The sequence below is a fragment of the Lithobates pipiens genome, unplaced genomic scaffold (genome assembly GCF_037356315.1).
Source record: "Lithobates pipiens isolate NorthernLeopardFrog02 unplaced genomic scaffold, aLitPip1_a1.2 Scaffold_27, whole genome shotgun sequence".
In the NCBI taxonomy this organism is placed as follows: Eukaryota; Metazoa; Chordata; class Amphibia; order Anura; family Ranidae; genus Lithobates; species Lithobates pipiens.
The window spans coordinates 153,501,946-153,527,845 of NW_027507788.1; the positions used below are offsets into that span (position 1 = coordinate 153,501,946).

General features: G+C 43.5%; 1 protein-coding gene across 1 annotated transcript in view; it reads left to right on the forward strand.

Annotated features, from left to right (window-relative positions):
- LOC143934237 (putative glutamate receptor) overlaps positions 1 to 25,900 on the forward strand; it is a 92,631-nt gene that overhangs the window by 12,752 nt on the left and 53,979 nt on the right. Inside the window, exon 2 of the mRNA XM_077457677.1 lies at positions 6,792 to 6,857. Coding sequence (XP_077313803.1) covers positions 6,800 to 6,857 — 58 coding nt within the window. The 5' untranslated portion in view covers positions 6,792 to 6,799. The remainder of the gene's footprint in view (positions 1 to 6,791; positions 6,858 to 25,900) is intronic.

Consider the following 25,900-nt stretch of genomic DNA (forward strand, 5'->3'; position numbering starts at 1 on the left):
AACTGAAATACCAAAGGAGCGGAAGCTGCGAGATATGCAGAGCCAGAACTTGGAAACCGCGAGTAGCAGGAGGGCGGGGAGCGCACGTTACGTCACATCCCTACTCGCGACCTGTGAGTGCGAGCTGTTCTTCTTTCAAATCCAAGACCTGCGGTAAGGAACAGGGGGAGCGCACACAAGCAGCGTCACTGGGGAAACCCGCGATCCCAGCAAACTAGTGATGGCTGTTTTAGAAGGACGCTTCACTGCACCTCCCCACCCCCAATAAATTGTGCTGCCCAGTGCATCTGCCCCTTAAGCCCCCCGCCCCCCCCCCCGTACCGGCTCTGGCTCTAATGCCTGTCCATTGCTCATCATGATGTCATAGCAAAGAGGGCCTTTGCTTGTTCTGTTCCTGTACAAGTCTGGATATCCAACCCAAGTGGGCAGAGATCCTTGGCTTGCAATTGTGTCCACTGTTTTCCCCAGGATTATTTTGCTGGGTGCTCCATCCCATCTATACGGCTTTTCTGTCTGTACCTCCTTTTCTTTCTCACCTCTTGGACTGATCCTGTCACACAGCCCCGCCAATTCAGCCACGGACCACTATATACCCTTTTGCATTTTTTTGGACATTGCAACAGCCGTTGCTCTCAACTCAATTTGATATATGCTTGGTTGGTGATGTAGTTACCTCAATCTGTATACAGAGTACAATATTGGTGACAATACTTTATTTTGTGGCGTATATTGTTTGTCTTGTGTGTGTTTATTGTTTGTCCTTGTCCCCAGACTATTTATAGTGTTAGGTTTTGAATTGCTGTATTTTTAATGAATGGTCTTTTTTTTATTAAATTATATTAAAATCACCATTATGCTATTCTGGTAATTATTTCCCAGGACTCACTATGTGGCACTTGGTACTGTGTCGTCTTTCTGACAGTGCACATTTTTTCATATGCTTTTTTGGTCTCTGGGTCCCGCTCATACTAAGTGGATAAATACCGGTTGGTACTGTGATGTACCCTACTTTATTGATTCCCTTCCCTCTTTTTTTTGTTATATCATTCAGATATCCCCACTTAAAGTCAACAACGTCATATGATGATGATGGCGGGAAGTGGTTAAAGTGGTTGTAAACCTCAGACATGAAATATGAACAAAGCATAGCCCTCTATAGTGTTTAATGTGTCATTTCTGTCTGCTGTTGTGTTCCTCTGCTATCAGTATAAATCACTTCTGGCAAGTTTTTCTGGCACCAAGAGAAAAAAGGTGACAGGGGAGGGAGCTCCAGCTGATTGACAGTCTCAGTTTTGTTCCTTTGTGTTGTGTGAAGGGGTGTGCCCCTTCCCTCCAATCAGCTCTCAGAGCTCTCCTCACTGAGTGTTATTTCAGCTCTCCACCCCTTTTTTTTTGACAGCTTTATAAATTATGGACTTTGGCTGTAGAAAGAAGGAGGTTGCAGATAAAAAAGTACAACGTGTGTAGGAGCGCCCAATATCCAGTGAATGCAAGTTGTAAGGTGAATTTATAATCATTTATTGAAAATAGCAACAAGTGTTAAAGCCAACGCAGTTCAGGGAAACAAAGATTTCCCCTTCCTCAGGGCTGTTGCTGCATGCTAATAACAAAAAGGAGGAGGATCCCAAACAGGTATGTTTGTAACACCAAGATTGGAAAGATAGATGTTGGCTGTGTTTACAGAGGCAGCATTCAAGCTTTGTTCTGATCTTGGCGTTACAGACACACCTGTTAAGGATCCTGTCCCATTTATTATTAGCATGCAGCAACAGCCCTGAGGAAGTCTTTGTTCCTGAAACACATTGGCTTGATTACTTGTTGTTCCGTCCAATAAACGATTACAAATTCACCTTCCCACTTGCATTCCCTGGATATCGGGAACTCCTTTTTACCTACCTTTTATATGTGTAAATTACCTTACAGCCATACCCAAAAGTAGCAGCTCAAGCCTCCATAGGGGCTCACCTTCTTTTTAAGCTGGGCATAAATAATTGGAAGAGAACTCTTCTTACTCCTCCCATCATCACCTTTCCATTGACCTATGACTGATTGAGGCAGTCCAGCGCAAACTCCATCCCTGAAAAACTTAAGTAGGAGTTTCAGCTTTGTTTGTCACTTCATTGGGTATACACTATATTACCAAAAGTATTGGGACACCTGCTTCAACACTTCTAGGAAGGCTGTCCACAAGGTTTAGGAGTGTGTCTATGGGAATGTTTGACCATTCTTCAAGAAGCGCATTTGTGAGGTTGGGCACTGATGTGGAGAACTGGCTTGTAGACTCCGCTCAAATTTATCGCAAAAGGTGTTCTATTGGGTTCTTGATCATTCATGTCATTCATGTGTTTATGGACCTTGCTTTGTGCACTGGTCCAAATAATTTGGTTGAGGGGGGTTATGGTGTGGTTTTTCAGGGTTCGTGCTTGGCCCCTTAGTTACAGTGAAGGGAACTCTTAAGGAGTCAGCATACCAAGACATTTCGGACAATTTCATGCTCCCAGCTTTGTGGGAACAATTTAGCAATGGCCCCTTCCTGTTCCAACATGACGGCACACCAGTGCACAAATCGAGGTCCATAAAGACATAGATGAGCGACGTTGGGGTAGAGCAACTTGACTGGCCTGCACAGAGTCCCGACCTTAACCCGATAGAACACATTTGGAATAAATTAGAGCGGAGACTGTGAGCCAGGCCTTGTCATCCAACATCAGTACCTGACCTCACAAATGCGCTTCTGGAAGAATGGTCAAACATTCCCATAGGTGCATTCGTAAACCTTGTGGACAGCCTTCCCAGAAGAGTTGAAGCTGTTATAGCTGTAAAGGATAGGCCAACTCAATATTGAACCTACGGACTAAGAATGGGATGACATTAAAGTTCATGTGCGTTTAAAGGCAGGTGTCCCAATGCTTTTGGTAATATCAGGGTTTACAAGTACTCTAAAGTGGTCATGGATCAACCCCTGCTGAACTGGTCAAATTTCGATCCATGCGTGGCCACTTCAGTTAAAAAGAAGGTGATCCACTGTTCGACAGCCCTGTCAGTTAAAAAATGCTCAATTAGGGACTGCGATGATTAGCTGCAACCCTGTCTGTGTATTCTGACAGCAGGGGAGTCTCACCACTGTCAGAATACAATAGCACAGTGGGGAGGATTCTCCTATCCACCTCGAGTGTGTGGATGAGTTAATCAGTGCAGTTTTTTTTTTCTGTTAAGCCGCTATTAACGTACGCCCAGCACTATAGAACCATATACAAACTCACTTTAACACAGCAGAATGCAAATGCACATAAAGTACCTAAAAAAAAAAAAAAAAAAACCCCCAAAAAACATGACCCTTTAAATCATTCTTGGTTTAGCCTTGGACTTTGCTCCAACATTCACTTTAACATTAAACAATTCTAATGGTGATGTCACGCGTGGCTGGAGAAGATGATTATACCTGTTCTTTCTCCAATTATACTCATTAACACAAGTTTTACCCTCAACCCCTGGATATTCTGGCACCCCACGTGATTTAGACATGTGCAATAATGGTTTAATAGATGATCTCTGTAATTACTGTTGTCCCAGGACATTCTAAAGACCATCGCCTACATAGGTTGTCTAGACTTCATTAATTCTACTATGCCAACCCAACGTGAGTTTGTTTAGATTTCTTTTTACTATGCTATGCCTTACTAAGATAAGCAACCTCAATGAAAAAGAAAGAGTTACAGCAGAACTAAAATGCATATGAGCACCACAAACCAAAAACGCTATTTAAATCATTTTTAATATCCAAAGCAGACTCATCCCTCCAGCCATGTCTTCATGTTTTATTTTTCTGAGAAATCACTTTGAAAAACACCCCTAGCATTTCTGTCCATGAACTTCTTGAGTAAGGGCAGATAATTTATGTAGCATTTACTTCTTGAAATCCATCTGCCCATGCCTCAAGCATGCTGGCAGGAGGGTGTGCTTAGATGAGAAAACCCCTCCTCCCTTCTGAAGACTCCTGGGAAGTTTGACATCATTTGCCAATGCTTGGAACCAGGAAGTAGATGAAGAAATGTAAAAAAAATGTTTAAAACAAGTAAACATTATATATTTCCTAACTATTTACTGCATAAGGATTTAAAAAGAGTGAAGTTTTGCTTTAAAGTAGAAAAAAAAGGCTTGTGGTCAATTAATTCCTCACAATCCATTAAACAATATAAGTCCACTGCTATGTCTACAACTTTTTTTAATTTGTCTGTTTGTACCTTTTTTTTTAATTATAATGCATTGTAGTCACATGACTGCAATGTCTCTGCGTTCATACAGCTAGGGCAGCTGGTGGGCATGTCTTCTTCCTTCTGCCAGAGTACTCCAATGAATGAGGATGCTTGTGTGTTCTTATTCATGAGAAGACATATGAAATCAGAGATAAGGGCTGGGCTGATGTGGAACTTCACCTTTATCTCAAAAATTACAATAACCTTTAGAAATGTTAAAGTGTTAATAATGTTAAAACAATTATAGTCTCTGCAGTACTTTTCAATGCAATTGTGTGCCATTTCTCTTTTTTTTTCTCAGTAAATAGATTTTTAACAAAAAATACCTGTTGATCCTGCCAGTGGCCTTGCTATTAGTGGTGGCAGCAGTTTGTAGGGCTATCTACCCTCTGCAGTGTTGCCACCTAATGTGTGCATGCTCCATAAGCTGTGTCTATGGCTTACTCTGCCTTTGCTCTGTTCAGACTCAAACAGCCCAGGTGGGGGTGGGACTGTTCAAGTCTGGACTACGGATACCAGGGTGTCTTGGTCGGTGCTCCGTAGCTTATGTATGCATTTGCAAATTTATGCAGCTAACCTCTATTATAAATGCATACTGTTAGACAGGTTGGTCACAGGCTGGTCGGTAAGTAGAGCTTGGAATTTTCCTTGGTCCTTTTTTGTTATGCGTTGACTTCCAATGCTCCTTGCTGTAAGGGGCAGTTATAGGTGAGGGCAGTGGACAATTTTAGGTATGGTGGGTGGGACCAGCCTGCCTTTTTGCGAATGGCTACAACTGGAGAAGCTGCTGTGGGATCAAGCACTCTTACCTGCCCCATCAGGTGGTGCTGCTTGTGACATCTGGGAGCCTGATGGTGTGGATAAGAGTGATTGACAGAGGCTCCTCCTATCATTGCCTTTCTCAACAGGGCAGGCTGGTCTGCCCACTGCCTGGGCCATTTGGCTCCAAAAAGTTCAAACCAGTCATGTGACCTGGAAGGAATAAAAGGTATTGTGGAAGCTCTTTTTTAATACTTTGTTTTATCACTTGATTTGGGAGTAAATTCACAGCCCCTCTTTGAAAAAGTTGTGATTTAGGTTTAGAATCACTTTAAGTAATGGCAAACAAGGCCTTAGATTCTTTACCCATTCATCCCATGGTGGCCATATCCTCTAAACCTCGTACACATGGGTCAAATTCTGGGGCGACATGAGCAGGTCCAATAAAAACCATCCGACATTGGGCATGTGTGTATGGGAGTTAGTGCGACAGAAGCTGACCATTTAGCTGGCTTCTGACAGACGAACATGCTGGAAAACCAGCAGCCGACTGGCTCCGAATCAGCGCTCTCGGCCAATGGCTGTTCAAAAATACTTGTGAACAAAAATACAAGCCACAGCAGGAACAGACAGGACCTAAGGCGTTTCAAACTTCAATGTAGTGCTTAGTCATAGCTTATATTTTGGGAACCCCAGCTTTGAATAATTCAGATGTGACCTCCTGCCAGTGACCGTATATTTAGGAAATAAAGCAACACACAGAGAAATAACAGTACAATGGAGTATGTGCACAAGACTTCCCCACAGTTCCTCTATCTAGACAAAGTTCAAGCTACAAACATTATATGCATTTACATTACAACAGGGAGGAGATCCAGACTAAAAGTATAGCAATTAAAATACTTATTACACACGGGCAGAGGTGGGAATCACAATGTTTTGGAGTACAACCCCCTTTCTCAAGTGGATCTCGTTTAAGAAATTGGGTTTGTGCTCTGAAATGTTGTGATTCCCACCCCTGCCTGATCCTTAGGGGGAGATTTACTAAAACTGGAGCACTCAGACTCTGGTGCATGGTAGCCAATTGGCTGCACACTTCAGCTTGTTCAATTAAGCTTTGACAATAGAACCTGGAAGCCGAATGGGTTCTATGCACAGCTGCACCAAATTCTGCACTCTACAATTTTAGTAAATGTTCCCAGAATGTGTCTGCATGTCAGCTGAAAGCTTTTTTCTGGTATCTATCCATGTGTATTGATATTTGTTAATTGCTGTACTTTTAGCCTGGATCTACTCCCTTTTCTAATGTAAATGCATATGGTGCTTGGGGTTTGTCTTTGTCTAGATAGAGGAACTGTGGGGAGATCTTGAACATTGTTCATTGTACATTGTCCAAGAACAAGGAGCTGCAAGGCAGAGCGGGTAAGGTAAGCATATGGGGTCCATGGATGCCCAAATACATTGTCACCTTGTCCTGTACAAACAAGGTGACAGTGTCTCTGTGAAAGAAAACTACATGGGCCTAGTCACACCTATGTATTTGCATTACCACATGCGCTGCAAAGAATGCGTCAATGGACCCTAAAAGGTCTTTTTATCCAGTCTGAAGCGTGAGTCGTTGTAGTCACTGTCTGATATAGGAAGTGCTAATTGCTAGATGTGTAAGATAAAAATAAGACATACCTAGTAACCAGTGTAAAATATATCCTTGGTAACAGAATGCAAAATGCTGAAATGTACATGTAATGCAGATTTCTATTTCTTCCTCCTTTTCAGATACAGCCATGGAGAAAGCCCTAATGCTGCTTTTGGCAGTTTCCCTCCTCTCCTTGGGTCACACAGGTATGTATAATGTTTTGTTTATAGAAAACTTATTTTTTTATGAATATTTCTGTTAAATTTTCATCTAACATTCCATGAGTCCGCTTTCAGTGGTAAAATAGGTAAAATAAAAGCTTTACTATATATTAAATACTTCAAGTATTCCAAAGGCCATACTAGATGGAGAAATTGCAAATATAGCGCCCTGCTCCTAATGAGCAGACACTATTGTTTTCTAAATTTAAGTTTGTCTGAAGCTGCAGTTTTGGCTCAGACTAAGTCAAAGTTCTGGTTTCTGTACCAGTTCAGCTGGGTTGTGCTAGTTTCCACTGGGCCATGGGTGTCGCTGTCACCACCGGTAAGTGTTGGAAACGCAACAGGCTGAATGCATTGAATACCCCTTTTACTCAGAAACAGCCTGGTGGGAGTGGTTCACCCGCTGTACATTCTGGGTAAGGGTATTTAAGGTACTGACGCCATTTTGAGGGGTTTTTTTCGGGGTTCGTTATCCCGACCTCATGGCCCTCCTGGCCTGAGGTGTGTGCTGCCTGTTTCTATGTCTCGGGGCCGGCTGGCCCGAGGCTCTGTAACTGAAAGGGGGGCCCAAAAGTCCTACCGATCCGGGGGTGGTCCAGTGCTGTCTTGCCTGCAGGGAGAAGCTAAGCGACTGGAGAATCCAGGGGAGGACTTGTTCAGGAGAGGACCGAGCAACAAGGCTGGCAGCTCTGGAAGAGCCTGGAGACTCAGTTGGAGGATGCATCCCGGGTCACCTATCACGCAGTATCACCAGATCGGCTGAAGGAAACTGGTACTGTGTGACAACTCTTTAATTTCTCAACAAGTTGCTGGTTGTGCTTTTCTGTGGCAGAGTATTGCACAGCGATTTTATTCAAATTGACAAATCTGTGGCAGAGACTTTGTTTGAGCATCTCACCGGCTGCTAGGTGAGTGAGAGAGGCCTATCCAGTGATCCAGCCTGTGGAAGCTGTTTGCCCTCTGGATAAAGGAAATGGCTCTAACCCGCAATTACAAGGCACCTGAATTCCCCTCTATTGCAAAACGTTATGCCTATCTCAAATAAATCTTTGGAAAAAAGGACTAAGTGTTGGAACTAACATTCTTTAATTCACTCTACAATGGGACCCCTAAGACGGACACAGTGAGCAGGTGAGGTAATGGTAAGCCCAACAAAAAAGACAGCAACTCCTTTGGGGGTCAGTGCTACACAAATAAGACTCCGATTGTTGCACTTTGATGTACAACCCTATCAAAAATATAAGTCAGCAGTAGGCTCTAGTCATATATAGTTTTATATGAGCCCATTTACTGTATGCCCTTTGATTGTGACTTTTCCATATAAATAAGCAAAGTTTTAAGATTTAAAGTGATTTAGTAAATATTTTTTTGCATCGAAGGCTCCCTATATAAAGTAGAAACAAATAGGGAACATTAGACCATATTCTATTGTTGCTGCTCCCTATATAAATTGATTACCCGCAGATGCTGTTTGTTTTATCTATAAGTCTTTGTGCAAAAAGAAAATATCCATTGATACTGCCAGGTAGCTTCACTTCTTTGTTGCTGGAGGCAGAGCTGTGCAAGCACATCTAGTCTCAACAGCGTTGCCACCACCATGCGCATGCTCACATTCCCTCCACCAAAAAGCTTTGCTTATCCAATGCATGCTCTGTTCTATGCATCTCCCATCTGTCAAAGTCTCGGGCAGGAATGCCTTTCAACGTAGTTCTAGATTGACAACTAAAAAATGGAGTGACACAGGGAAAAAGTATTGAACACACTAACTGAAATGTATTTAATACTTCATACAAAACCCTTTGTTGGTAATGACAGCTTCTAGATGCCTCCTGTATGGAGAAGCTAGTCGCATTCATTGCTTAGGTGTGATTTTGGCCCATTCTTTCACACAGTCTACAAATCTTGAAGGTTTTGTGGGCCTCTTCTATGATCTCTGATCTTTAGTTCTTTCCATCTTTCTATTGGTTTCAAGTCAGGTGATTGACTATACCATTCTAGCAGCTTTATTTATTTTTAAGCCAAATGAGAGTTTCTTTGGCTTTGTGTTTGGGATCATTGTCTTGGTGAAGTGTCCACCCTCGTTTCATCTTCGTCATCCTGGTAGATGGCAGCAGATTTTTATCAAGAATGTCTTGGTACATTTTTCCATTCATCCTTCTGTCAATGATATGAAATTTGTCAGTACCGTATGCTGAAAAACAGCCCCGCCCACACCATGATCTTCCCACCTCCAAACTTCAGCAAACTGTAAACGGGCTTCAACCTGCTTTTTCTTCAGCAATAAAGTCTTGCATGGTGAGCGTGCATACAGGCCATGACGGTTGAATGCATTTCTTATTATTTTTTTGAAACAATAGTATCTAATTCCAGTTCTTACTGAAGATCTCCACAAGTTGCCCTTGGCTCTTGGACAACTCTTCTAATATTTTTTTTCACTCCTGTGTCAGAAGTCTTGTGAGGGGCACCTGGTCATGGCCGGTTTATGGTGAAATTACGTTCTTTCCACTTGCAGATTATAGCCCCAACAGTAGAGATGGCCTTGCGGTTCGCCCGGCGGTCGGTTCGCGGCGAACTTTGCTCGTTCGCAATTCGCCAAACCGGTGGACTTCTGGCGCTGTTTGTGGCGGACATATTAGTTTACATTGTGAAGAACTTTGACCCATGACACATCCGTCATGGGGTACAGGACAGCCAATTGAGACATTTCAGCACATGGACATACCCCCTACCTTTTAAATAGACCTGATCTGGCGGCCATTTTACATTCTGTCTTTTGTCAGTGTAGGGAAAGGATGCTGTGTGGAGCAGGGACAGTCAGTCTAATCACTAGCATTTACTATTAGGTCCACAAAAGTCCTTTTAAGGACTGGTATAGGTGTACAATATATAGGGTTGTAATACACTTATAATATACTTTCTTTCAAATATAGAAAGCATATTATAGTGCACTGCATGCAGTGCTGTTGACCGATTCTGCAGCTGTTGTTTCTCAGTGTAGGGACAGTTTGGTGTTTGGAGCAGGGACAGTCTGCAATTCACTAGCTAGCTACTATTAGATCCACACAGGTCCTTTTAACCACTTGCTTACTGGGCACTTAAACCCCCCTCAGTCCCAGACCAATTTTCAGCTTTCAGTGCTCTCACATTTTGAATGACAATTACTCAGTCATGCAACACTGTAACCAAATGATTTTTTTGTCATTTTCTTCATACCAATAGAGCTTTCTTTTGGTGGTATTTGATCACCTCTCGGTTTTTTATTTTCTGCGCTATAAATGAAAAAAGACCGAAAATTTTGAAAAAAAATGAATTTTTCTTCGTTTCTGTGACAAAATTTAGCAAATTAGCAATTTTTCTTCATAAATTTTGGCCACAATTTATACTACTACACATCTTTGGTAAAAATAACCCCAATTTTTGCATATTATATGATCTGTGTGAAATTTATAGAGTCTACAAGCTATGGTGCAAATCATAAAGATTTGCAAAAAAAGATCACATCTGATGTACTAAGGCCTATCTCCATTCTTGAGACCCTAACAAGCCAGGAAAGTACAAATGCCCCCCAAATGACCCCTTTTTGGAAAGTAGACATTCCAATGTATTTAGTAAGAGGCATGGTTGGTTATTTTAAGTTGTAATTTTTTCCCATAATTCTTTGCAAAATTACGATTTTTTTTTTTTTCCACAAAATTTTCATTGTAATAGCTTATTTCTCCCACACGGAATGTGCATACCACAAATAACACCCCAAAATACATTCTCCTACTCCTCCTGAGTATAACGATACCACATGTGTGAGACTTTTACACAGCCTGACCACATACAGAGGCCTAATTTTGAAGTAGCACCTTCAGGCATTCTAGGAGCATAAATTACACATTTCATTTCTCAACCACCTATTACAGTTTTGAAGGCCCTGGAACACCAGGGCAATGGAAACGTCCAGAAAATGACCCCATTTTGGAAAGCTAACACCCCAACGTATAATCTATGAGGCATAATGAGTCTTTTCAATGGTTCATTTTTTTCCAGAAGTTTTCGGAAAATGTGGAAAAAAATGAAAACGCATTTTTTTTTACACAAAGTTGTCCGTTTATAAGATATTTCCAACGCATAGCATTTACATAGCAAAAATAACACCCCAAAATACGTTCTACTACTCCTCCTGAGTATAACGATACCACATGTGTGAGACTTTTGCACAGCCTGACCACATACAGAGGCCTAATTTTGAAGTAGCACCTTCAGGCATTCTAAGAGCATAAATTACACATTTCATTTCTCAACCACCTATTACAGTTTTGAAGGCCCTGGAACACCAGGGCAATGGAAACGTCCAGAAAATGACCCCATTTTGGAAAGCTAACACCCCAACGTATAATCTATGAGGCATAATGAGTCTTTTCAATGGTTCATTTTTTTCCAGAAGTTTTCGGAAAATGTGGAAAAAAATGAAAACGCATTTTTTTTACACAAAGTTGTCCGTTTATAAGATATTTCCAACGCATAGCATTTACATAGCAAAAATAACATCCCAAAATACGTTCTACTACTCCTCCTGAGTATAACGATACCACATGTGTGAGACTTTTACACAGCCTGACCACATACAGAGGCCTAATTTTGAAGTAGCACCTTCAGGCATTCTAGGAGCATAAATTACACATTTCATTTCTCAACCACCTATTACAGTTTTGAAGGCCCTGGAACACCAGGGCAATGGAAACGTCCAGAAAATGACCCCATTTTGGAAAGCTAACACCCCAACGTATAATCTATGAGGCATAATGAGTCTTTTCAATGGTTCATTTTTTTCCAGAAGTTTTCGGAAAATGTGGAAAAAAATGAAAACGCATTTTTTTTTACACAAAGTTGTCCGTTTATAAGATATTTACAACGCATAGCATTTACATAGCAAAAATAACATCCCAAAATACGTTCTACTACTCCTCCTGAGTATAACGATACCACATGTGTGAGACTTTTACACAGCCTGACCACATACAGAGGCCTAATTTTGAAGTAGCACCTTCAGGCATTCTAAGAGCATAAATTACACATTTCATTTCTCAACCACCTATTACAGTTTTGAAGGCCCTGGAACACCAGGGCAATGGAAACGTCCAGAAAATGACCCCATTTTGGAAAGCTAACACCCCAACGTATAATCTATGAGGCATAATGAGTCTTTTCAATGGTTCATTTTTCTCCAGAAGTTTTCGGAAAATGTGGAAAAAAATGAAAACGCATTTTTTTTTTTACACAAAGTTGTCCGTTTATAAGATATTTCCAACGCATAGCATTTACATAGCAAAAATAACACCCCAAAATACGTTCTACTACTCCTCCTGAGTATAACGATACCACATGTGTGAGACTTTTACACAGCCTGACCACATACAGAGGCCTAATTTTGAAGTAGCACCTTCAGGCATTCTAGGAGCATAAATTACACATTTTATTTCTCAACCACCTATTACAGTTTTGAAGGCCCTGGAACACCAGGGCAATGGAAACGTCCAGAAAATGACCCCATTTTGGAAAGCTAACACCCCAACGTATAATCTATGAGGCATAATGAGTCTTTTCAATGGTTCATTTTTTTCCAGAAGTTTTTGGAAAATGTGGAAAAAAATGAAAACGCATTTTTTTTTACACAAAGTTGTCCGTTTATAAGATATTTCCAACGCATAGCATTTACATAGCAAAAATAACACCCCAAAATACGTTCTACTACTCCTCTTGAGTATAACGATACCACATGTGTGAGACTTTTACACAGCCTGACCAAATACAGAGGCGCAACATGCAAGAAACACCGTCGGCGTTCCAGGGACACATAGCCTGCACATACCAAGAATTACACCCCCAAATACATTATGCTGAGCAAAGGGTAAAGAAAAGATTACCTGTGGTTTTAGAAGCGCAGTTGTCCACAGGAGGATATCACTGGTCCAGGCAGCAGGCAGGGACTTGGTCAGCAACAGCGAACACAGTTTTTCAGGCAGCAGGCAGGGATACTGTCCATATTACAGTCCAGGGTTAGTGCAGAGATGTCAGCAGTGCCAAAAATATTGGTCCTGGTAGTAGGCAGGTCCTTGTGGTGTGGTCAGTGCGGCATGATGGCAGTAAGTCCTACAGGCAGCAGACAGAAGTAGAGCCTCGTTCAGGACAGAATGGGGATAGGGGTAGAGGCTTCTCCCTCCCAAATCTCTTTGAAGCCTCCGAGTCTCCAGACCCTAATCTAGGAATAAGAAAACAAAGAAAATTGTTTTCTTCTTCCAGAAATACTGGAGCCCCTCACATATGTGAGACCCCGTGTTGAATCCCACTAGTCCAGTTGCAGAATACAAGATCAGTCCAAGAGGCAGGCAAATATCGTGGTCAAACAGTCCAAGGTCAGTTCCAGATCAGGCAGAGATATATACAGAATCGTTAGACAGAAGCATGGTCGAATAACAGTCCAGGGTCAGTTCCAGATCAGGCAGAGGTATGTACAGAATCGTTAGGCAGAAGCGTGGTCGAATAACAGTCCAGGGTCAGTTCCAGATCAGGCAGCGGTATGTACAGAATCGGCAGGCATAAGAGTGGTCAAATAACAAGCCAGGGTCAGTTACAAAGCAGGCAGTGGCATAAGGGGTGTGAAGGTGTATGAAGGCAGGAACTGAGGATTATGTTTACCATACTTCACTAAAAATGTATTGAAGTATGGTAACGCCGAAAACAGTCGCCTATGCAGAGGCCTGGTTGGGAAGGACATTGTGCACAATAATAAGATGTGTCTCTTCTGACTCCTGCTTTGGTACACACCTTACATCTTTTTTGGCGTCTTTTGCCTGTTGGTGTGGGGGGAATTTTATCCGGAAAGTGGCGCTCGGAGAGTCGACTAACAACGTCTGATCTGATATTTTCTGGTGGGCCGTTTGGGAAAATAAGGGCTGTGAAAACTTCCTCCTGGTAGCCAAAGAAACGTTTGGGGTTTTGGGTGGCGTTGCGGTAAATTACATATGAATTATAAATGGCCAATTGAAAAAAATAAATTGTTACTTTTTTGTACCAATGATATGTCCGTCTTGAGACCAGATATGGTTCCATCATTTGGTCGTTGAAGTCGACTCCTCCCATGAACAAATTATACTCGGAAATACATTTGGGTTTCTTTACTGGGCCATTCCTTCTGGGGATTTCCACGAAGGTATCGTTGTGGATAGAAGACAACATATACACATCCCTTCTGTCCCTCCACTTCACTGCCAGAACCTCCTTGTTTCTTAGACTTGCGGTTTCTCCTTTCCGCAGCTTCTTGTTCACCAGACTTTGAGGAAAGCCCTTCCGATTCTTTTTTACAGTGCCACATGCTGGCGTCTTCTTCCGGTGAAGGTTGTGGAACAGGGGCAGAGATGTGTAGAAGTTATCTACATAGAGGTGGTAGCCTTTATCCAGTAGGGGGTATATGAGGTCCCAAACAATTTTTCCGCTGGATCCCAAATAGTCCGGACAATTAGGGGGCTGTAGCTGGGTGTCCTTCCCTTCGTACACCTTGAAGGAATATGTGTACCCTGTGGCTCGGTCACATAATTTGTAGACCTTCACCCCATAGCGGGCCCTTTTGCTGGGCATAAATTGCTTCATCCTAAGCCTGCCACTAAATTTAATAAGGGACTCATCCACACATATGTGTTGGTCCGGGGTAAACAATTTGGGGAATATTTCAGAAAAATAATTTAGTATTGGTCGAATTTTGTAAAGGCGGTCATAATTTGGATCATTTCGTGGAAGGCATTGGGAATTGTCACTGAAATGTAAGAACCTCAGGATCATCTGATATCTGCTTCTGGGCATTACCGCGGAGAAGAGCGGTGAGTGGTGGAGGGGGTGGGTTGACCAGTAGGTACGTAATTGGTTTTTTTTGTTGAGTCCCATATTAAATGTGAGGCCTAAAAAAAGCTTGAACTCCTCCACCGTTAGGTCTCTCCATTCGTAGGGACGGGCATAATAGGAAGTCGGATTTTGAAAAATAAATTGTTGTGCATAGAGGTTGCACTGGGCCACAATTGACGCCAACATGTCCTCCGTAAAAATTAAATTAAAAAAATCGATAGGGCTAAAATTCTCTGTGTCCACCTGGACTCCTGGCTGGGCGGTGAAAGGGGGAACATTGGCCTCTCCTGAATTAGGAGGAAGCCACAAGGGGTTCTGAAGGGCATAGGGAAGGCCAGCATGGCTCCTAACCCTTTGGGGCTGAGATGACACCCCACTGGTACTTGGCCTTTCTTGCTGGGGCACTGCGGTGCTGGTGGACCGCATTGCGGTGCTGGTGGACAGCACCGCGGTGCTGGTGGACGGCACTGCCTCACTAGAACGCCTTCGCTTGATGGGCCGGATATCTTCCTCCTCGGATTCATCAGTCAGTGTTTCACTGCTGAGGACTGGCTCATAAGTTACGTCGGCTTCAGAATCCGAATCCGAAAAGGAATCGGAAGAGGAGAGCTCCCCGTTGCTCTCGTCGGCCGCGGAAATAATTTGGTACGCCTCCTCAGCGGAAAAGACGCGTTTAGCCATGGTAGCACTGATGGGCACTGATGAGGTGGCACAGATGGGCGCTTTTGAGGTGGCACAGATGGGCGCTTTTGAGGTGGCACAAATGGACACTGATGGGTCGGCACAGATGTGCACTGATTTATTGCACAGATGTGCAGATTTATTGCACGGATGTGCACTGATGAGGCGGCAGATGGGCACTGCTGAGGCGGCAGATGGGCACTGCTGAGGCGGCAGATGGGCACTGCTGAGGCGACACAGATGGGCACTGCTGAGGCGGCACAGATGGGCACTGCTGAGGCGGCAGATGGGCACTGATGGGTCGGCACAGATGTGCACTGATTTATTGCACGGATTTGCACTGATTTATTGCACGGATGTGCACTGATGAGGCGGCAGATGGGCACTGCTGAGGCGGCAGATGGGCACTGCTGAGGCGGCAGATGGGCACTGCTGAGGCGGCAGATGGGCACTGCTGAGTCGGCACAGATGGGCACTGCTGAGTCGGCAGATGGGCACTGATAGGTCGGCACAGATGTGCACTGATTTATTGCACGGATGTGCACTGATAAGGCAGCAGATGGGCACAGATGGGCACTGCTGAGGCGGCACAGATGGGCAATGCTGAGGCGGCACAGATGGGCACTGCTGAGGTGGCACAGATGGGCACTGCTTAGGCGGCACAGATGGGCACTGCTGAGGCACAGATGGGCACCGATTGGTACAGATGGGCACTGGCGGGCACTGGCGGTGCACAGATGGGCACTGGCGGGCACTGGCGGGCACTGGTGGTGCACAGATGGAGCACTGGCGGTGCACAGGTGGGCACTGGCGGTGCACAGGTGGGCACAGGGGGCCACAGGTGGGCACAGGTGGGCACAGGTGGGGTAGATCTGGGCACAGGTGGGGTATATCTGGGCACTGGCAGGGTAGATCTGGGCACTGGCAGGGTAGATCTGGGCACTGGCAGGGTTTATTAGTATGACTGGCAGTTTTTTATTACTGACGACTGGCAGAGAAGCTGACTCACTGTTTGCTGTCTCCTCACACGCTATCGCTGTGTGAGGAGACACATTCGGCAATGGGTGATGATCTCATTTGTTTACATTTGAGATCATCACCCATTGGAGGAGGCGATCGCGCTGTAAACGGCCGCTGTGATTGGCCGTTTACAGCGATCTGTGATTGGCTGTGTCCAGCGGACACGGCCAACACAGATTTTCCCCGATGCGCGCTCCCGGGAGTGCGCGGGGAACTCTTAAAGGGGACGACGTCAATAGACGTAGTCCCGGAAATTGAGATCCGCGCTGTAGCCGTCATTTGACTATAGCGCGGATCTCAAGTGGTTAAGGACTAGTATAGGTGTACAGTATATAGGGTTGTAATACACATATAATATACTTTCTTTCAAATATAGAAAGCATATTATAGTGCACTGCATGCAGCGCTGCTGACCGATTCTGAGTGTAGGGTCGTTTCTCAGTGTAGGGACAGTTTTGTGTTTGGAGCAGGTACAGTCTGCAATTCACTAGCTACTAATAGGTCCAAAAAGGTCCTTTTAAGGACTGGTATAGGGTATAGGTGTACTATTTGGTGTGCAGTATATAGGGATGTAATACACGTATAAAATACTTTCAAATATAGAAAGTATAGTATAGTGCATTTCCACTGTGCAGCATTGTGACTGCTGAGCGGTTCTGCAGCGATACTACAAAGAGTGACAAACGCAATTAGAAAAAAGTATTATAACTGGTGTGATAGACCAGTGTCCCCCCAAAACGACAGATTGAAGCGGGGTGTTATATACCTTCTTCCACATATACTGCACTTCTCTAGAGACTTTTGTCACAGAGTCATTTGAAAAATGACATGCAGAGGAAGAGGCAGGCCCTTCCTCAGGGGTGGTAGGGGCAGGGCAGGAGCAACAGGCTTGAGCCAAAGTGGCAAATTGCAAAAGGTGCGCACCAGACTTGGTTGAGTGGCTCACTCAGGCTTACTCTTCTGCACCCTCCTCATCCTCTCGATCTGCACCCTCTTCACTCTCTGCTGTGTGCACCCCCAAAGACATTACCACCACCACCATCATATACCCTCCGCTTGAGTCACAGGAATTATTTTCCGATCCATCACAAGACATTGTCGATGCGCAGCCATTCTTGGCATTGGATCAGGAAGAGGCAGCAACAACCGCCACTCAGCAGTCTGACGACAGTACCCAGATCAGCCCAAGGAGGTTGGTCCCCAGTGTTGCTGCCTACTCCGAGATCTCTAATTATAGCGGTGGGGAAGGTGACGTCGATGATGACGTGTCTAGTGATGTCAAGCTGTTGTGCCTGGAAGCCAAGAGCCAAACTGGCCCTGCACTCCTTTCATATTTGTGTTCACAGGCAGATCAGTGGCTAACTACTCAATTTGACAGTTGGGAAAGTGGTGTGTGACAACGGTGCCAATCTGCTTAGCGTATTGAAACAGGGCAAAATTACACACGTGCCATGCATGGCACACGTCTTAAACTTGGTCGTGCAGTGTTTCGTTGTTAAATACCCTGGGGTCCAGGACATCTTGCGGCAGGCAAGGAAAATCTCGGCCCATTTCAGAAGATCTTACACGGCCATGGCTCACCTTGCTGACATTCAGCGGCGGCACAATCTGCCGGTCAGACATCTTATTTGTGATTGCCCAACGCAATGGATTCAACCTTCTACAGTGCCTTGCGAAAGTATTCGGCCCCCTTGAACTTTTCAACCTTTTGCCACATTTCAGGCTTCAAACATAAAGATATAAAATTTTAATTTTTTGTGAAGAATCACCAACAAGTGGGACACAATTGTGAAGTGGAACGAAATCTATTGAATTTTTGAAACTTTTTTAACTAATAAAAAAATGAAAAGTGGGGCGTGCAAAATTATTCGGCCCCCTTGCGTTAATACTTTGTAGAGCCACCTTTTGCTGCGATTACAGCTGCAAGTCGCTTGGGGTATGTCTCTATCAGTTTTGCACATGGAGAGACTGAAATTCTTGTCCATTCTTCCTTGCAAAACAGCTCAAGCTCAGTGAGGTTGGATGGAGAGCGTTTGTGAACAGCAGTTTTCAGCTCTTTCCACAGATTCTCGATTGGATTCAGGTCTGGACTTTGACTTGGCCATTCTAACACCTGGATACGTTTATTTGTGAACCATTCCTTTGTAGATTTTGCTGTATGTTTGGGATCATTGTCTTGTTGGAAGATAAATCTCCGTCCCAGTTTCAGGTCTTTTGCAGACTCCAGCAGGTTTTCATCCAGAATGGTCCTGTATTTGGCTGCATCCATCTTCCCCTCAATTTTAACCATCTTCCCTGTCCCTGCTGAAGAAAAGCAGGCCCAAACCATGATGCTGCCACCACCATGTTTGACAGTGGGGATGGTGTGTTGAGGGTGATGAGCTGTGTTGCTTTTACGCCAAACATATCGTTTTGCATTGTGGGCAAAAAGTTCGATTTTGGTTTTATCTGACCAGAGCACCTTCTTCCACATGTTTGGTGTGTCTCCCAGGTGGCTTGTGGCAAACTTTAAACGAGACTTTTTATGTATATCTTTGAGAAATGGCTTTCTTCTTGCCACTCTTCCATAAAGGCCAGATTTGTGCAGTGTACGACTGATTGTTGTCCTATGGACAGACTCTCCCACCTCAGCTGTAGTTCTCTGCAGTTCATCCAGAGTGATCATGGGCCTCTTGGCTGCATCTCTGATCAGTCTTCTCCTTGTCTGAGCTGAAAGTTTAGAGGGACGGCCAGGTCTTGGTAGATTTGCAGTGGTCTGATACTCCTTCCATTTCAAAATGATCGCTTGCACAGTGCTCCTTGGGATGTTTAAAGCTTGGGAAATCTTTTTGTATCCAAATCCGGCTTTAAACTTCTCCACAACAGTATTACGGACCTGCCTGGTGTGTTCCTTGGTCTTCATGATGCTCTCTGCGCTTTCAACAGAACCCTGAGACTATCACAGAGCAGGTGCATTTATACAGAGACTTGATTACACACAGGTGGATTCTATTTATCACCATCAGTCATTTAGGACAACATTGGATCATTCAGAGATCCTCGCTGAACTTCTGGAGTGTGTTTGCTGCACGGAAAGTAAAGGGGCCGAATAATTTTGTACGCACCACTTTTCAGTTTTTTATTTGCTAAAAAAGTTTAAATTATCCAATAGATTTCGTTCCACTTCACAATTGTGTCCCACTTGTTGGTGATTCTTCACAAAAAAATAAAAATGTTATATCTTTATGTTTGAAGCCTGAAATGTGGCAAAAGTTTGAAAAGTTCAAGGGGGCCGAATACTTTCGCAAGGCACTGTATATACTTGATAGGCTGCTCCAGCAGAAACGTGCAGTTAACGTCTACCTGTACGAACTCTGCGGCAGAACAGGTTCTGGGGAGCTTGGTTTTTTCAATGCGCCAGTGGCTGCTCATGCGCGAAGCATGCAGAATTCTGCGGCCATTTGATGAGATCACCAAACTGGTCAGTCGCAGCCATGGCGCCATCAGTGACATGGTACCTTATGCCTTCTTTATAGACCGTGCATTGCATCGTGTCATTGATCAAGCCGTGGAGGAGCAGGAGCAGGAAGATGAGGGAGTCGCAATGCTGGATGAATTCCCAGGTGGGGCTACTCTATCTGAGACAAGTTAACAGGAGTCTGAAGAGGAGTCAGGGGAGGATGGTGCCAGGGCGGATGAGAAGGAGCAAGAAGAGCATGCTTTAAACCTTTCTGGGATCCCTGTTGTCCGTGGATGGGGAGAGGAGAACGAGGAGGACGACATTATCCTGGATGATGAGCAGGAGCCAGGCCACCACACCGCTTCCAGTTTAGTGCAAGTGGGGGCCTTCATGCTCCAGTGTTTTAACAGGGACTCCCGTATAAAAAGCATAAGGGTCAAGGACCAGTACTGGGTGGCAACGTACTTAGACCCCCGGTACAAACACAAAATGTCGGAAATGTTACCACCATCACAGAGGGCTGTCAGAATAGAGCACTTCCAGGCCTTGCTTAGAGAAATGCTGCATTCTGCTTTTGCGTGCGCTGGCAGAGGAATTCCCACTCCCAGAGAAAGAGTTGTGGGTACCAATCCAACAGCGCTTGCAAGAAGAGGGCGGCTTGAAGATGTGTTGGTCACTTCTGATATGAGATCATTCTTTCAGCCGACCCATCGACAGGTGTCGTCCGGATCTAGCTTCAGGGAATGCCTAAACCGACAGGTGTCCAACTACATCGGGTTAACGGCCGATGTGGACGCTCTGAGAAGTGATGAACCCCTCGACTACTGGGTGGGCAGGCTTGACCTCTGGCCAGAACTTGCACAATTTGCAATGGAACTGTTGGCTTGCCCCTCGTCCAGTGTTCTGTCCGAAAAGGACATTCAGCACAGCAGGGGGGATCGTGACCGATAAGCCTACTCGCCTAGCTCACAACAGTGTTGACTACCTCACATTTCTAAAAATGAATGAGGCATGGATCTCGGAGGAATTCAACACATGTGACCAGTAGACCATGTATATGCATAACTCTATAAACAATTTATATAATCTAGCACACAGACCTTTTTTCTACCTTTGGCTCACTTGTACAAAAAAATCACACCGTACTATATGCTTGTACCCTCCTGTTTGAAGAGGTTGAGCGGTGTCATATTTTTGGGTCCCGCAGCGAGTTGCTGGTATCAGTGCTGGTGTCAGTGCTCTCTATCATGGTGCTGGTGTTGTGTCAGTGCTCTCTATCACGGTGCTGGTGTCAGTGCTCTCTATCTCGATGCTGGTGCAGTGTCAGTGCTCTCTATCATGGTACTGGTGTGGTGTCATTGCTCTCTATCACGGTGCTGGTGTCAGTGCTATCTATCACAGTGCTGGTGTCAGTGTTCAGTCTCTATTGTGGTGCTGGTTTCCAGACAGTGAGGGAGATAGCAGTGTAGAAGCCAATCAGCAGGCTGTGCCAGCACCATGGCTGAGGATCAGCACTGGACTGGCACCTCCGGACCACTGCAGTGGAGGCCTGCATAGGTGGGGGTAAGGGCCAGGCAGAGGGAGGGGCTCAAGCACAGGTTGGCACACTGGGACACTGGCACAGGACTGCACTGCCCGGACTGTGGCACTGATCATCTCCTGCACCCCCTTCATAGCCTGGCCTGAACTTGCCTCTCCTCCATGGCCTTCATGCGCTCCTGAATTGTCAAAATTTCACAGATAAAAAAAGAATGCTTGTCGTTGTCGATCCCAGATTCACTTAATACTTCTGGTATGTCAGTGTCCATGTTGTGGGACTATGTGTGCACAGCTAGTAAGTATTTTGTGGCTGAAAATATGAACTGGAGGTTTTTAAGGTTCGCCTGCCATTAAAGTGTATGGGGTCAGCTGCGAACCGCAAGGACATTTGGGCACGTTCGCGGATCACGTTCACGAAACGTCCTGTCAGAAGTTTGTCCATCACTACCCAACAGTGCTCATTGGAACATTTAGACGTTTATAAATCCTTCTGTTATCAATGCCATCAGTATGTTTTGCAACAATAAGGTTGCAAAGGTCTTGCTCTTTGCTTTTACCCATCATGGAATGTTTCTTATGTGGCACACTGGTAATGAGACACCTTTTTATAGGTCACCAGTTGAGGCTGAACCAGCTGATATAAATTTGCACTGACAAGGGGCAGAATTGCTTTCTAATTCCTGAGAATCAGCTGGTGTCTTGGGTTTTTATGCTTTTGTTGCACCTCCCTTGTGTTAAATACTTTTTCCCTGTGTTATTCCATTTTATTACACATAATTAATTTCTGAACTTACTTGTTTTGGTTTCTTTGTATGTATGGATTGCATGGGTTGTTACCAACATGTGGTGAAAGTTTAATGTCAATAGCACCTTTAGAAATATATTTAGCCAGAAAAATGGTGACGTGTTCAATACTTATTTTACCCGCTGTATATGTGTGTATGTATGTATATATACACTGTGTGTGTGTGTGTGTGTATATATATATATATATATATATATATATATATAGCATCTATCAGAACTGTGAAGGAACAGTCTGTTCATTGTTGCACTAAGTAAACCAGAACCATATGTTTTACTGTCTAATGCCGCGTATACGTGATTGGAATTTTGGCCCCCAAAAAACAGATGAAAGTTTTTCGTCGGAAAATGCGACGGTGTGTATGCTCCTTCGGTCTTTTGATGGCAGAATTCCAGCAAGCAAAAGATTGAGAGCATGCTCTAAATTTTTCAGTCGGGAAAAGTTCCTATCTGAAAATGCGATCATCTGTGGCAATTCCTACGTGCAAATTTCCTATGCATGCTCAGGAACAATTCAAAGCATGCTCAGAAGCATTGAACATAATTTTCTTGGCTCATCGTAGTGTTGTACGTTTTTGACGGTTGTAATTTCAGCTAACTTTTGCGTGACCGTGTGTATACAAGACAAACTTGAGCGGAATGCCGTCGGAAAAGCCGTCATATCTTTTTCCAACGAGAAATCCAATCATGTGTACGTGGCATTAGAGAGCAAAACCCTTTCTTATACTAAGAAATGCATTGTACATCACTGTTCAAGAGGGAATAAGAAAATAAGATTTGTGTTCATAGATTGATAGCATTGATTTTGCCTAAAGGTCCCACGGAGTCTTATTCATTGCAAACTGTGTTTTCTGTTGTTTTACAAAACTACACCTCTATCCACATGCATACTGTATATAACAAATCTAATTGTGTCTATGAACTCTTAAGCTGGCCATACACTATACAATTTTCTTATTCAATTTAATTTAGATTTACCTTCAACGGTGTAGTATAAGGGCCTGTCTGATTGCATACACACAAATTGAAAGTGTTTAGATTTGATCTCATATTATATGATTTTGGTAAATCTAAAGGAAATCTATAGAAGAAAATTGCATAATGTATGGCCAGCACTAGAAAGGAAAATGTTTCTAAATGCATTTATTACCATGAAGATAGTAATTTGGACTTGATTTAAACCATTGTGTTGAGGTAACGTGGTAAGATATGTATTTTGCTGCATTTTACCGTAACTAAACGTGATGCCGTTTGTTTTGAATGGCACCTTACGGGCACCTTGCAAACGTACCCTAACTCAAGTAATGGTACCCCAAGGAACCTTGCCAATGCATCTCCACTCAAGAAATGATACCCAAAGGCATCCTGCAAATGGACCTAAAATTATGTACACAAGGCACCTTGCAGACACTTCAAATCAAGTAATGATACCTCCAGGCACCTTGAAAATGCACCTCAACTCATAAACAACATAGGCACTTTTTGGTAGAAGAGACTTTGTATGCCAAGAAAAAACTTGCGCCAAATGTGCAGTGCAGTTTACACACTTGGTATTTATGACATGCTGAGAATTCAGATGACTGCTAGGATAATATAACAGCCCACACACATGAAAGTTACATCATCACTGTGTCTAATAGATGTATTTCCATCTAGTGACCATAATGCAGTATTTTGCCAAAATCTTGAAATCAGAAAAATACTGTATTATGATCACTAGATGGGGCTGCAATCACAGGCAATACACTTATTAGACACATTACAGGCATTTGTTTGTGACAGCTGTGTGAATACTCAAGCACTTGACAGCATTTTATTTTTATTTTTTTTTCATTTTTATTGAAAAATTTTTATATAGGCATCCAACATAAAGGAGATCATCGTACACAGATAGCCAGATGGTAACTCAACAGTAGCCCAGGAAAGCAGTAAGACATTATAGCAAAAGAACCCAGCCACTAAACATAGCAAGGAGGCCTTGACTCTACATATGTTTCCAATATGAACTCATATGAATCCAAAGATGGCACCCCTCCTTACTCATTGGCAGGGCTAGACAGTACAATGATCTACAGCACTATTATAGAAAATACATAAATAAATACATAAGATGAATGCAGGAGAAGAGAAAGAGAGAAAAGAAAGGAAAGGAGGAAAACGAAGGATCCCATGGACTGCAAAAACAATATACAAGGTAGCCCAAATAGTTCCAGTCTAAAGGTCAATATGGATATAATGTGCCCATGGGACCCAAACTCTTTCAAAGCGGCTATATGAGTCCTGAATAATACTCATAATTCTCTCATGAGACATGATCCATTAAACTTTTTGCAGTACTCAGTAGACTGGAACTGAGGTCTTCTTCCACGATCCAGCATTAGTTATTTTGACAGCAAAGAAAATAAATAAGGCCAGCCTCTGAGTGGATCAAGAAACCATGTCCAGCGGATCATTAAAAAAAAAACATTTGTGTGGATTGTGGAATATTGGCCCCACTGACTTGTAGACCAAGAGCAAAAACTCTGTTCCAAAAGCCCGAAGTCTAGGGCATTTCCACCAGAGATAAAGTATTGTCCCTGGCATTTGGCAACTTCTAAAGCAAAGGGGTGACACATTGGGATAAAGCTTTGACAGCCAGGGAGAAACGAAATACCATCTAGACATGGGCATCCACATTTTAGTAGTGTTTTCTACTCCTATTTTTTGCCATGAACTTGAACTCTTAATATGCTGGAACCATCTGGTTACCCTGGCATTCGTGTGTCTGTTCTGTCTCATCCAGGTCAGTGGGCCATGGTCCAATGCCAGATGAAACTTCCTGCCAAGGAGCCCAGAGCCAACTTAAGCATCAGGCACTCCTGCTCCACTTTGACGTAATTTCTCTTGGTGGCTGTCAACTTTCTACTAAAAGATTATTGGGTGGTTCTCCTCATGGGAGAGAACAGTTCCTAAGCCCGCCCCTGGAGTCATCTGTTTGGACAATAAACTCAGACTTGTGCTGGCTGTTTCCTCTTCCTTTTATGCACTCTGATGCAGACCGGTTTGCCCCTTCTGGACTAAAGTTCCTGTGATTAGGGTTTGGAAGTTCTTTCCTCCCAAAACTCTTCAAACCTCTGAAATTCCAGGTACCTAATGAGGACTTACCAGTCCAGAGAGTAATGAAAATCAGTGCCCTTCAGCCATACTACCCTGTATGGTTTATAACCCCTGAGTACTTAACAATGTCTTCAAACTGTCCCCCTCAAATGGGCCACAACCTAAATAGTGGGGAAATAGTCTTGCTGTCCAGGACCCATCCCTCTCCTTGTGTTCACGAGTTTATAAGTTCATTTTGTATATAAAATACATATAAAGTTAGATTTACATGTTGCAATTTAAATGGGAAAAATAAATACATGCATTTAACTTAATGCAAACACTGACATCCATCTACAGCAGTTGCTAGGCAGTATCAACTGGTCTTAGTAACCAATTGTGACCTATTCTGCAGTTCAGCATTACAGGTTTAGAAAACAAGATGTTCTTAAGCACAAATGCCTTTAGTTAGTCTTTTCTTTTCTTTAATAACAAGGGAGGCAAATATCATGATTATTAAAAAAAAAATTTTTTAATAACTGATATAGCTAGTAGCAGTTACATTCTTGATTTGTAATCTTGAATT